General features: G+C 37.3%; 1 protein-coding gene across 1 annotated transcript in view; it reads right to left on the reverse strand.

The window, feature by feature from the left end:
- The window catches only part of LOC107709147 (ephrin type-A receptor 5-like), a 129,042-nt gene extending 116,123 nt beyond the window's left edge, over nt 1-12,919 (reverse strand). The window contains exons 1-2 of the mRNA XM_016513559.1: nt 12,695-12,919; nt 10,891-10,900 (exon numbers count right to left, since the gene is read on the reverse strand). Coding sequence (XP_016369045.1) covers nt 10,891-10,900; nt 12,695-12,919 — 235 coding nt within the window. The remainder of the gene's footprint in view (nt 1-10,890; nt 10,901-12,694) is intronic.
- Between the last annotated feature and the right edge of the window lie 1,800 nt (nt 12,920-14,719).

Genomic DNA, 14,719 nt, shown 5'->3' on the forward strand with positions numbered 1-14,719 from the left:
TATATGTTGTTTTTAACACCATGGAATTAAAAATAAAAAAGGTATTTGTGACTTTTCATCCCACAATTCCGACTTTTCTTCTCGCAATTCGGAGAAAAATTCTAATAAAGTCATAATATCCTTTTAAATGTATTTATTTATATATATATTTTTTTTTTTGTTTGTTTTTGTTTGTTTGTTTTATCCCATGCTGGAAACTAGCTTGCATACTTTACTGTCACCTATAATTAATGTAATGCATGCTTGCTGAATAAAATATATACATATATCCATCACATTCAGTCACCAAAATTACATAACACCACATTATAGTGCTATACTTTTTATTGAAGTTCTGGCGAACACTGTTTTGTTGAAGGTTTTCTTGAGGGGAAAGCCACCGAACCTTTATTTTGAAATACTGAGTCATAAGATTACACTGTCACACTCCAACAACTGTTCATAATTGGATATTTTACAAGTAACATGATACATTCAAATGTCATAGTAAACATAAACCAGACATAGGACACTTTATCACAGAACCCATTTGATATGCAGTGCCATGTTGTCCTGTGCAAAGGTTGAACTGTGTCTGAACCACAATAACAGCACATGCAATATAGATACGAATGGGAACGTTCTGATCCTTTTCATTAATGAGGTGAAGGAAAGAACAAAGCAACGCTCCCTGACAACAAAGTCCAGGTGTGCTAACAATAGACCACACTACACCACACAAGGGAAAGTGTAAACATTGTGTTTCTTCCCAACAATCAGGCAGACTAATCTCAAGTGTTTCTCACCTGTGAAACACATTTCTTCACTTTCATTGGCAGAGAGCATGTTTCTAAGGGCAGTTCCTGTGGACTCTGAACCCCTGGGAATGGCTGCACTCCACTGAGTGTTTGTCAGACAGAGAGAGAGAAAGAGAGAGAGAGAGAGAGAGAGAGAGAAATCGCCATTAGTGTAAGAAAGGTCAATATGTCCTGCTGCCCTTTCAGCTCTAAATGGACTACTGGAATATCACCATCCAATATTACAGCTGAAACACAGACATCATAAATGTTTTCATTAATAAACTGAGGTTTTTATGTCAAACTGTACAATTAGAAACGTGATTTTGAAACAAACTACTAGCTATGAGAATTCAAGCCCTGTCCAGTAGTTGGGTTGTTGATAATATATAACACTGCCCACTGTTACATCTCTGTCGAAATCATGTTTTGACTATTTTTATACTTTTCCCCTTAGAGATTATCAAGTTCTGACAGTAGGACCTTCAGTAGTATAACATAACCAGAATTTGACTGTCACTGTAAAGTCTGGTCCACCTTGCATTTATTCTGGCCACAAAGTAAAGTCAAATTTATTTGTATAGCACTTTTCACAATACTCATTGCTTAAATGAGAAAACCATGACGTTAATGTTTATAATATCTTATCTTCATGCCATATAGTTAATTTTGCAACTACTACATCTGTGCAATAATATAGTTACATTTTGCAACAATACAAGCAATCAAGCAACTGAGATTTGCTATATAGTATATATTGCTCTACGCGAGAGTACTGTATGTGTGTGGATAAAGTTGGACATACTTATATATACAACTTTATATAAAGAGCGGGGTTATAATATAGTTACATTTTGCAAAAATCAGGCAATTATGATTTGTATATAGTACACTCTAAAAAATGCTGGGTTAAATATAACCCAGCGCTGGGTTAAAAAGGGACAAACCCAGCTATTGGGTTGTTTTGACCCAGCGGTTGGGTTGTTTTGAGTCAAAACAACCCAATAGCTGGGTTTGTCCCTTTTTAACCCAGCATTTTTTAGAGTGTATATATCCGTACTGTGTGTATCCAGGTAAGGATGGATATACTTATAGCAAATGTATTCATTGGTGTTAATTAATTAACGAACTAATTAATTAATTAATATTAAATAATACATTTATATTTGTTCAATTTATAACAACTTGGTGCATTGACTGCCTACTTAGACACGAAAGACTCATGAAAACTCATGAAGACATGTTGATACCAGGTATCATAATAGATATAATAGATTGCATTATAAATAAATAAATAAATAAATAAATAAAAGTCAAATACTTGCTAATAAAACACAGAAGTAATATGTTAAAAGGTATAAAAAGTGCTTGTATGTTCACCCGGTAAATACAGTAGTAAAATATGGTTGCATAGTACACTCTTAAAAATAAAGGTTCTAGTTTCTGCAGCGATGCCATATAAGAACCATTTCGAGTTCGCTAAAGCACTGGTTCTCAATTCCAGTCCTGGGGACCCCCTGCTCTGCACACACCTGATTCAGATCATCAGCTCGTTAGGAGCGAGATCCATGAACTGAACTCAGTGTATAGGGCTGCGTTTACACTGGCACAAAAAATCCGATCTTTAGCTCACATCTGACACAGATCGGAATTTGTTGCACACGTGAGAGTCAAACAAAATGTGAAGAGCAGGAGGTCCCCAGGACTGGAATTGAGAACTAATGTACTAAAGCACCTTTCAGTGAAGAACCATGATTTTCTTTGTCTGAAGAACATTGACTATGAACAAACTTTTGTGCAGGTGAGAGGTGTCAAGGACGTTAAAAGACCTTTTTGGAACCACTGATGCCATTAAACAACCTTTATTTTTAAGAGTGAGTCTGCCAATCTGATTGGCGCTTGCGATTTTCCACAGCTTCTTGCCAGTTTTGTTGGCAATATGCACAAGGCGGCAGTGAACAGACTGTGGGCATGCCGTCTGGTCTAGAGGAACACAAAGTCAATTCATAACAATATGCACATGGTGATTGTAATTCAGGCTACGTACTGTACAGAAACAATTACATGGTTTCTGTGAGGCCCCAGCAAAATAATGCCTCTGGAATGTCAATGCATTCTGTTAGGCTTGTCTTCCCCTGTCATCTGTTTAATGTCAATGGAACCAGAAATGCTGCAGAAATGTTTGCCCCGCTGTGGTTTTTGGTTGTTATATATTATTTCTCCGCACACCAGCATCTTGTGCCACCAACTATAAAACCAGATGGTTTCTGACACTTGTTACAGCCCAAAAACATCACATCCTATCACTCTCTCTCTCTCTCTCTCTCTCTCTCTCCATCGTACACTCACTCCCTCCCGAGATTCACCTCTCGCAGCACGATGTGTGCGCCATTACCTTTCCTGAACACACACTGCCCTTGAGCTAACGACAGCAAAGAAAACTGCTGCCTGAACATTTATTCAACACCTGAGATGTCTTCATCCCACACACAGACGATTCCTCTTCCTGGCTCAGGTTATACTGCAAATGTAGGCCACCAAGGTTCTCCAGCTACCCTGCTCGATCTTTGTGTCAACCACAAACCTGCTAACTCTCTAATTTAGATGTCTTTGAGCGTTCACCCTCCCCCTCGATTGAAGCCTGTGAGTTTCTAGCGATACTCTCATCCTTATGCTAGCAGCGCTAGCTCGCTCACTCTATATGTGTCCTACTTTCTGCAGCCCAGCATGAATAATGTGCAGCAAGTCTCATGAAAGAATCATCGCCGGCAATGAATTATTGATCCAACAGAGAAATTTAAGTGTAGGTTACAAAGTGTGTTTACCCACACAAAGTTAAGCGCTCTGCTTTATTAATCAACTCTATCTGAATCTGGGCAAGACTCTGATCTATTATCGCCAGTGTGGCAAAATGAAACTCAGGACAATATATTTGTGGTCTGAAACGCATGAATGGCACAGAAGGAGTGAAGAGTACGTTTGTGAAAGTCCCTTGAGAGCCTTATAATGGCTTTGATGATGATAGCATAAAGCAGATAGTGAAGTCATTTAGACATATGAAAAGCCAAATCAAGGGATTCTAAGTCTTGCATCTCTAACCTTAATTTATTAGAGCAATCCATTGCATTAGAGCTGTATTATGAGGTTCAAATGACCCAAGCAAAAGCCATATCACCCTGCAGCCCAAGACTGGTTGCCCACTGAAGCTAAGCAAGGTTGAACCTGGTCAGTACCTGGATGGGAGACCTCCTGGGAAAACTAGGTTGCTGTTGGAAGAGGTGTTAGTGAGGCCAGCAGGGGGTGCTCACCCTGTAGTCTGTGTGGGTCCTAACGCCCCAGTATAGTGACGGGGACACTATACTGTCAAAAAGCACCGTCTTTCGGATGAGACCTTAATCCGAGGTCCTGACTCTCTGTGGTCATTAAAAATCCCATGGCACTTCTCATAAAGAGTAGGGGTGTAACCCCGGTGTCCTGGCCAAATTGCTCCCTAGCCTTTGTCAATCATGGCCTGCTAATAATCCCCAACCACTTGATTGGCTCTATGACTCTCTCTCCTCTCCACCTGTAGCTGGTGTGTGGTGAGCGCACTGGCACCGTTGTACTGTGGCTGCCATCGCATCATCCAGGAGGATGCTGCACACTGGTGGTGGTTGAGAGACCCCCCCACATGATTGTAAAGCGCTTTGGGTGTACAACAATACACAATAAGGTGCTATATAAATGCATCATTCATTCAAGCCACAAACTGTGCGTCAGGTTAAGGAGACATCAAATATGTGCAGTTCTGTGCACTCCAGGAATGTGAATGAGAACTATCACTCTTTTCCAAACCACTTGTCCCATGTAGGGTCACAGGAAGCTAGAGCTTATCCCAGTTTCTTGGGGCCGTAGGCAGGGACACACCTGGGTTGTATGACCAGACCATCTCAGACCATGAATGAGGACCAGCACCATAGAAAATATCCACATTATCAAATATTTGTTTCAATATTTGGGCCAGTTGCATAAACTTAGCCACCATGATAAGACTGTGTCTTAAAGGTCCCCTGAAATGCTTAGAAACATGCAGCGTTACTCTATGTGTTGACGTCATTTTAACTGAAACAGGAAGACAGGGCGGGACATATCAAGCAGCCCTGCCCCTTTTTAAAATAGCCAATAGCGTTCGTTTATATCACAGCTTAGGCTAGAGCCGTTCAGAGCCGTTGAGCTCTGTAAAGCCACATTTGACAGGGTATGCTAGCCACAATCTCATCCATATTGTTATCAAATATAGCATTCTGTGTAGAATTCAAATAGCTCCGATACATTTGTGGTCTGTGCCGACTCGCGCATGTGATCCGCAAAATCTACCTAAAAAGTAGGTGACTAACTTTTTAAGACTAGTCTAAACAGTTTATGCAACCGCTCCCTGGTCCACTTTGGGCCAGCTGATTCTGATGAGAAACTTCCCCACAGGAAGAGACCACCTGACCAAAATGGACCAACATTTGTTTAATTATAAGGAGCTTTCACAGCGGAGGAACCTTTTCATAGTTCCTAGAACTATTGGCGGAAGTTTCCGTTTTTGGTGTGTTTGCACCACAGGAACTACGAACGTATTTAGTTCTGGAAACTCTGTTTGGGGGAACTAAACTGCCTCCTATTTCAGAGTAGGGTCTAAAACAGTTCTATAGGAACTACCAATGATGTAAGTGTACGCTGATTGGCCAAACGCATAAAAAACACTGGCTACCCGGCATTTTTAAAAAGCTGTGTAGAAATATTTACTCCATGAACATGAAAAACAGAGATAATGACATTTAACTACCTGTTGTCTGCAGCGTTGTGTTCTTTTCTCAGCCTCCATGATATGTAACACTGCAAGTTGCCACGGGAGATTTAGCCAGATTTCCATGCTGTTTCAGTTGCGTAAATTGTGCATCTACATTCCATCTCAGTTATCACTATACCCATGACACACAACCAAAACTGCTCCGATCACGGTGTCCCCCATTTATCGGTTGCTGACGTTTTGTAAGTACAGTGAATAAAGACATTGCTGTCGACCGCTTCAGAGTTCCCACTGCCGGTGTGAATGCAACCAGGAAAACGGCCCAAGGGAGAAATTGGCCCTCTAGGAAACACCCTGCTGGCTAGTTCCTAGAACTACATTCGAAAGCCCCTATTATTTAAATATAATTAGGCCAGCATGGTGGCTCAGTGGGTAGTACTGTCACCTGAAATGGTCCTTAGTTTGAGTCCTGGCCGAACCAGGAGGCTTTTCTGCATAGAGTTTGCATGTTCTCCCTTTGTTTCTGTGGACCACGTGTTTAGTTTTCCCTCACAATCCAAAGACATCCAGCTCAGGGTGCATCCAGGGTTTTTCCCTGCCTATGGCCAGAGATGTTGAGATAGGCGGCAGATGCCCACAACCCTGAATAGGGCAGGTGGTTTGGAAGATGAATGGAAGGATGTACAACTACCTTCTAGCCAGAATGAAAATACAGATTGCTTCTCAGACAAAGAAGCAGAGTAGGCATTTCTGCTCATGGATATTTAGTTTACATGCTCTCGAGTGTCTGTTTAATTGTCAAAAGTGTGTGACTGTTTTTCCATTTTCCCCTGGAGCAAGGGTAGTGCTCTTGGAGTCCTACCTTCCAGACTTCAGTTCCAACCATGCTTCAACACACCTGACTGTGATTTTCAAGTAATCCTGAACACCCTCATTAGCTGGTTCACGTGTGTTTGATGCAGCTGAGTGGAAAATTTCAGGGAATGACAAGTTTTTTTTTTTTTTTTTTACCACTTTTTTATGTATTTAGCATCTCACCAAGCTTCCTTCCCAGTAATATATTCATTAGGCCGCAAAGACATATCCAGTTTTAAACAATGAATTCTGCTTGTGAGCACGATGTATTCTCTGGTTTTGCAGTTGGAAGATAATTCTAGATCTAAAGAATGGAAATCTACAGGATCTTCAGAGAGGTACAGAAGTGCTGAATTCATCTAGAGAAATGCCTTAATGCCATTAACCACACTGGCATGCAAATGTAATGTAAATATTCAAAAGTCTTTAAAAAACTTCCCCAGTCGTCGATTTAAATGTAGATAGCATTTCTTTTTTGAGTTCAAGGGGAGGGAAACCCTCTCCAAAAGGCCTGTGAAAGGCATAACAAATTCATTCTTAGCATGAACAAAAAGAAAAATGTTGAAAAAAGTTAAGCAAATAACACTGTACTTAAATCTTCCTAAATTTAATTGGTGATTTATTTAACTCGTGATCTATTTGATGCAGTTATCATATTATTTTGTTTCTCAAGGCTGTAATAATGCAGAGCATGTAAAACATAGTGTTTATTGATTTTAGAGACAGTCATGCAAACATATTGGTTTTGTACACATATGCAATGCATTTGATTGGAATTATTTAAAAAAATAAAATACATTTCACAACATTTTCCTTCAAATTTCAATTATTTCCCCCAAGACGTATTCTAAATTGTCTTTTTCATAAACCTCAATGCAAGTGGGTTTTTAGACTGAGTGTCCACTGAGAGCAGCTGCCACTTTACCTGTCAAAATTAATGCAATCCAACTTCATTAAATGATAAAGAATGTATTTTTTAAATACTTTAACGATAATTTACTTTTTAAAAACGTATTCATTTGATGAACTTCACTTGTAGACACCATACATAATCATCCAAGACCCTGACTAATTAGAAAATGAATGAAGTGTTTTCAAAACACTAGACAAGAACAATTTTTATGACTACAATATTGCATAATACATAAGTTCACACTTTATACACCATAATTCCCCTCTACATTTAAACGAATTATTAATTATTTCTACAGATGATACAAATTATTAATTATAAGCCTACAGTATAGTAGTCATGACGTTTATTAAACATGCTATTTTTCCTTTTAATATAGCCATGAAACATTGATATGTATTTATTGCATGTGTTTCCCACTTGTTCAGTTTTGCTGATAAATTCAGATCAATTCATGACTTTATTAGTCCAATCTGGATTGTATTTATGAATACATTTCATCATTTATTGATAGAACTGATGTCCAAAATCTGAGAATGGTTTGCTAGGCTGAATAACAGTGTGATAACCCAAAGAACAAATGATGTTGTAGGGTGCCATAGTTCCCATCACGCATCCTGGCAGCGCTACATGCTCGCTTGGCACGGCTCCATCACGCCACAGTGTCAATGAAAGGCTTCAGGCTCCTTTCAGAGCATGTCAGATGTGGGAATGTTTGCAGACTGTTGAGATCATGGCATCATCAGCATTGCATGTCTCCATCCTCCTCTGCTTTCCATTAGGGTGGTGATAGCTGTGGGGCTGCTCACAGGCCGCTGGTTGCCTCTATCCACAGGCCTGGCCATCTGCCTCTGGCTGCTGATTGACAGGACTAGTTGGGGAGACACAATCGTGCCAACGGCTGAGGGCAGAGGACACTGACTGTGACCATCGACAAAATCGCCTGCTGCTCGTAACTGCCACCTTTTGCTCAGGACTCAGGGGTGGGGGGCAGGAAACTGCTAACCGCAATGACAAAACCCATCCAAAAAATCTAACCTCTTCGGTAGAGTTGAATGTTCAGGCAAAGGATGGGATGTCATAACAGAATAAAAAACATATCATAGATAAATTCTTTTTATTTAATAAAGATAAATGGGTTTTTGAATATACTCTAGATGTTTGTGAGATTAGTTTTGGCCATCCAATTTTTAGTTAATTTGGTGTCGGAAATTGGTGCTGGTGGAAAGTGAGTGAGCCTGTCCAAGATATACATCATTCATTTACTACAAATATAAATTTAAATAAGTAAAAAAAAAAAAAGTATTATATTATGTCTTTTATGCCCCCTCCTTTGTTTTCAAACAAATTGTCTCCAGTAAAAAAAGAAAGAAAGAAAAACAATATATGCAATAATTTATTTAAAATACTTTTTTTTCATACTAAGTATACTTACATATTGTCACGAATTCTGTCCATGGACTTCCGTTCTTTCACCACCAGAGGTCACCCTTTCCATTACATTGACTCTCGCACAACACAAACTGTTGCATAGCACCCCGGACTACATATCCCATCATTCATTGCACGGTTTGCACACAAAAGTTCAGTAAGCCGTTTCCTAATTCCACAACTGCAAATCCACAGTAGTACATGATTGTTACACAGATCCTATTTGCACAGGCAGCACAATGAAAAAAAATAAATAAATAAAATAAAGCCTATTATATAACTACACAGCAGATGTTATCAGAACAACTGTATTCGACTTTATTTTCCTGCAGTAGGAAGTATTAAATCAATAGATATTTGTCTCTGGTGAATAAGAGGCGTCAAGGTTAGCCATAACTGCTGATATAGATCATACAAAGCCTGCAAATTCAAATCTGACAGAAAACTAGCACAATCAGCATTTCTCCTCTCTTAAAAAAAATCTTTATCAGATTTGAAGGCAGCTCATTTCATCTAAAGGAAGTCCATCTGTTTTCTCAGTATTGATTGTTTCTCAGTCGGCATTTAATTAGCTGTCGTCCTCTGATTTGAGTTTATCACTATTGACTGTACTGAAATGATGTGGAGATCTTTCTCATGAGGAAGCTGTCACGGTAAGGTAAGGTTTTTAGTCCTTATCTTCTTTAAAACAGCTTTCATTTAATCTGATTTCATATTTACATTGCTAACCATTTGATACAGTATGCATATTATGTACAGTACACGTTCTGGTGCATTATAATTACATTTAAAGTACCTGAATTTAATGAACACATGTATTTAAGCTGTTAACTCTACCCATAAGCGTAACCCATCCTTTTAGCCCTTAGTCTTATACTTAAGAACAACATGTAGTTACAGAAAATTCTCCTTGTTGTAGGTATTTAATATTAGTACATAGTACTGTAGTTAAATAAATATTGCACCCTAAAATGTCCTAAAATCAAATGTGCTAAAAACGTCCTCACCCTCAGGTCATCCAAGATGTAGAGGAGTTTGTTTCTTCATCTGATTTGGAGAAATGTAGCATTTGCACATACTCACCAATGGATGCTCTGCAGTGAATGGGTGCCGTCAGAATGAGAGTCCAAACAGCTGATAAAAACATCACAATAATCCACAAGTAATCCACACCACTCCAGTCCATCAGTTAATGTCTTGTGAAGCCAAACGCTGCGTGTTTGTAAGAAACAAATCCATCAAGCTGCTTTTAACTGTTGCTTCCATATTATTGCTTTTCTGCTGAATCAGGAGAGAAATATGCACAGATCAAGCATAGTTTACAAGTAAAAACTGTTTTAGACATATCGGTGGATTTTGATGTGAGAGGACAACAGGAGATGGACCTTTTCACTGGAGGAAGACATTAGTTTAAAGTTAAAACACCTCAGTGATCTGTTTATTTCTTACAAACATGCAGCTTTTTACTTCACAAGATGTTAACTGATGGACTGGAGTGGTGTGGATTACTTGTGGATTATTGTGATGTTTTTATCAGCTGTTTGGACTCTCATTCTTACGGCACCCATTCACTTCTCTTGTTAAATAAAGCTTGCACATGGATCCGCACGCCTCTCGTCAGCCCCGTTACACATATCACTTATGGCTTACTGATATAAATTATAATTAAACTTAATTTGGAGTATTTATTTATGACACAATGCACATTTCTAAATAGTATGCCTAAAATGTGTTTTAATATTATTATTAATAAGGAATGTATGATCTTTGAATAATATTAGTCTTTAAATGATATTCAAAGTGTACCTGAAGTAAACTTGCAATATTTCCACTTGAGCACTTTAGCACAAATATGTTTAAGCATACATTTAGTTGGACATCAGCACGCATTTAAAGTCCAATTTTATTTAAATGTAATTTTAAATTTAAAGCACAAAATTAGTTGTTCCACTTTTAGCAGACTTTAATAAAAATACCTTACAATTGTACTTTTGGTAAACTACTTAATCATATAAATATGTAAATGTATTTGTAGTATACATAGCACAAAATAAATGTATTTCAAATGCATTTTCTGCTGAATCTAGGGGTGTTTTTTTTCTATCAAATAAACAAATATAGAAATAAATATTTGATACCTTTTGTGACCTGAGGAAAAGAGATAAAACATGCTTATTGCTATTATTAAATATTAATATATAAGTGAATGCCTGACACATCTTTTAAATTAATGTTTTTTTTTCTTTCTTTTTTTCTTTTGATCAGTGGGATAATCCTCGGGAGAAATGATTTGGTTTGAAATAGATTGTTGTTTATTGTGGTGGTGTAATGGATTATTATTTTAAAATCGGCGGATAAGTGTTGCAATCATTCGTTTGATGTCTTTGAAGACGTTCTCCATAAACACGGACTGCTTCGCCCAGGCTTTTACAGTACACCTTCAACAGACAACAGTCTTTAAAATTTCATAAACGCTGCTGCGATAAACTCAGTGTGAATATTTCACATTGTTGTATGGAAAATGTACTGTGAGTGCAAATCAGAAACAATAAACAGAGCTGAGATACAGAATCATACGGTTGAGAAGTATGAAATCATGCGAATTTTTATTTCTACTTAGGGTTTTACTAGAAAAGCTTACTTGAGGAGCAGCTAAAGCTGAATATTTTTTACTGTGTTGTTATTAAATGAAGTGGAAGTGTATTGTTAATGCAATGGTGGTTTGTTTTCAGAAAGAATGTAAGCGGAAGGTTTCACTAACAAAGCATATGTAACACTTTACATAACAGCTAAATGATTTAAAAGGTAATAAAATCATGCAAACTCAAATATCGATCATATAGTGTACAAATCACTGATACAATGTAATTACACATTAATTAGGCATTAATAGCTACCACAATCACTTGCAATTGGCTTTTTATTAGTGCTGTCTAAAGTATTAGGTTGCACTTTATTTTAAGGTGTCCTTGTTACAGTGTTTTTATGCAATTAATTACTAGTAATATTAATTAACAACACGCAGGTAACTTATCATGGGGGTTAGGGTTTGGTTTAGGGTTAGTTGCATGTGATTATGCACAATTTACTGTTATTATATGACATGTATAACAAGCACGCTGTAAAATAAAGTGTTGCCAACTATTACAATAGATCTATTTTTTCCAGAATGTACATTTTAGAACGTAAATTAATCACAGAAATAACAGATGACGAATTGTGTTTTGTCTCATAACTCATAAAGCTCTTAACAAATGTGAAACTTATTAATACAGAAATACTAATCTAAAAACAAATTAGATTACTGAGAAATAAAAGTTCAGTAAGCCGTTTCCTAATTCCACAACTGCAAATCCACAGTAGTACATGATTGTTACACAGATCCTATTTGCACAGGCAGCACAATGAAAAAAAAAATAAAAATAAAATAAAGCCTATTATATAACTACACAGCAGATGTTATCAGAACAACTGTATTCGACTTTATTGGAAAAATGTAGGGTCCTCAAATAACTTTTTAGTAAACAGTTCTTAGAAAAAGAAAAAAAAAAATGTGTGTGAAGAATATTTAAAAAATCTAAAGAACCCTTTTCCACAGAACATTTTGTACAATTAAAAAATGCATACATGTTAAGGTTAACATGTTAAATGTTAAGGTTTTATTTTTGTGTAAATCTTTATTAGTGTACAAATATGTAACCTTTTAATTTTCTTGCAAAGAATAGCTCCTTGGTAATATCAAGTGGTATACAGAAATCAGGGTACAGTATGACTATTACTCAGCATTCATAGAGGGATGCAAAATGCGGAGTGTTTTTGGTTTTATTCTTGGTTAATAAAAGATAGAGAGTCACTAGAGGGAAGTCTCTGTGCGCATGTCGTGTCTGCCAGCAAAGTCTGTTTTCATTGCTTTGCTTCACCAACAGAAATCTAGCGCTGTACCAACAATCCATTCCATTCACATCTCCTGCCCATTCCCCCTTCAGCAAGAACGACAGGCTCGCCTTGCTCTGGGAGCCGGGGTATAAAAGGACGATCGCACCTCATTAAAAAAACATGCAGCGCAGTCGAATCAGATGCGGCGTTAATCGCCAGAGACATGGCGTAATGTTTAATTTCGTCGATGATGGAGGCACTTTCGCCCGAGGTAACTTCAGTAGTAGCCATGTTTGCGTGCAAACCTTCACTTAGAGCTCGACTGAGTCGTTCACATGAGCGTAATGTTACAGGGAGAGGCAGGGCTCGCTGGAGATGCACGCCTTCGCAAACCTGTCTGTTTTGGCTGTCGAGAATGGCTCCCAATCACGGAAGGATAAAAACATCAAAATAAGCTAATCGAGATAGGGCTTGAAGTCTTCTGCCCCTGAGGATGCTGGGACTGTGAGGGCGGAGGACGTGGCGGTCCATCCTGACAGGCTAGCGCCAGTGTAAAACCGGGCCGAGAGCCCCTGCAGGCCTGAGTAAAAACAATCAATGGCTCACTGCCTACTTTACTGCATAGGACAAAAAAATGATAAATGGAGAACTGATACAGGCACGGCCTCACTCCTGACATCAGATGTTCAGTGTCTAAAATGTTAAAAAAATTTTTTTACAAATAATAACACACATTTATTTTGGTCAATATTGGTCAATTATTAAACTGATTAACTTTTGAAACATTAATGCACTTTAATTGGATATTTTTAATTATTTTAAATATAATGCAACTGATAGATAAATAAATACATACAAATAAATAAGTAAATAAACAAACAAACAAACAAACAGAAAAGATAATGGTAATTTTCTGCCAGGATATTATGCGGTATACAGTATTTTACCATGTTTTTTTTTTGTTTTTTTTACACACCATAATGCAATGCATAATTCAGAATAAGGTAAAACGCCTGTGGAAATAAATAAATAAAAATAAATAAATACAATCAATATAGAAAATGTGTGTTTTCTTGTATAATAGATAATATATAATCACATATACATGTAATATAGCTGTGCTGGTATAGAGGCATTGCATAATTACTCATTAACTTTGGAAAGCATGCATTTTTATTAAAACAGCAAGAAAAAAACAACTCACATTTAAACTTCTCTTTGAATATAATTAATAAAAAACGTTTGTGTGTGTGCGCATGATCTAGACTATCTTGTTTTCATCATCATTGGAAGCCTAAACCATACCTGAAATTAAAAATAAATAAATAAACAAATAAATAAATAAAAATGGATTAATCGCCCAACAGTAGTCCAAAATCCCATATATTGCCATCCTGTGGGTTCCTAGCATGATGTACATATTTATGTCTATGCATTGTACAGTAATACAAGTTTTTTTTTATTATAATTTATAAAACATAACACTGCGTATTTGAAATGCACATGGATTCAATTAGACTTCACATCAATTTCTGAACCATGCTCATTTGCATAACACAATAGCTCAGCTATTTGACCTGCATAATGATATTTTTTGTTCTCCTGATGTATAGAGCTCATAATGAAGACATGAAGCAGACAAAATTAAATGTGACTCAAATTAATATGATCAGTTCAGACACAAGTGCATGTACATCTACCATTATAACAACTCCATCTGCGGAAAACAAGGTGATCTGCTTCCCTCAGCACTGCTGAAGAGCTACTGTCAGCGAAAAATACTTCCTTTACGAGTGGAATTCATCAATACAACACGGTAATTATGCACACACAACATACTGAATTAAAAGACAGCTGTTGACAGCCCACAATGTGTTCAGGGTTCACTCTGAGAAAGAAAGGAAATCAGGGCGAATCATAGAAAGATCTCCAGGTCACATTTCACTTATAATAGAAAATAAGAAAGAGAAAGTGTTAGATCATGCCTCCATGGCAGAAATATTAGATGCAGCCCCTGACACCAGATCCTGTCAGAAAATACATATACATATATATATATATATATATATATATACTGTATATATATATATT

This window comes from Sinocyclocheilus rhinocerous, unplaced genomic scaffold, assembly GCF_001515625.1.
Source record: "Sinocyclocheilus rhinocerous isolate Xijiao unplaced genomic scaffold, SAMN03320098_v1.1 scaffold3311, whole genome shotgun sequence".
NCBI classification, from domain to species: Eukaryota; Metazoa; Chordata; class Actinopteri; order Cypriniformes; family Cyprinidae; genus Sinocyclocheilus; species Sinocyclocheilus rhinocerous.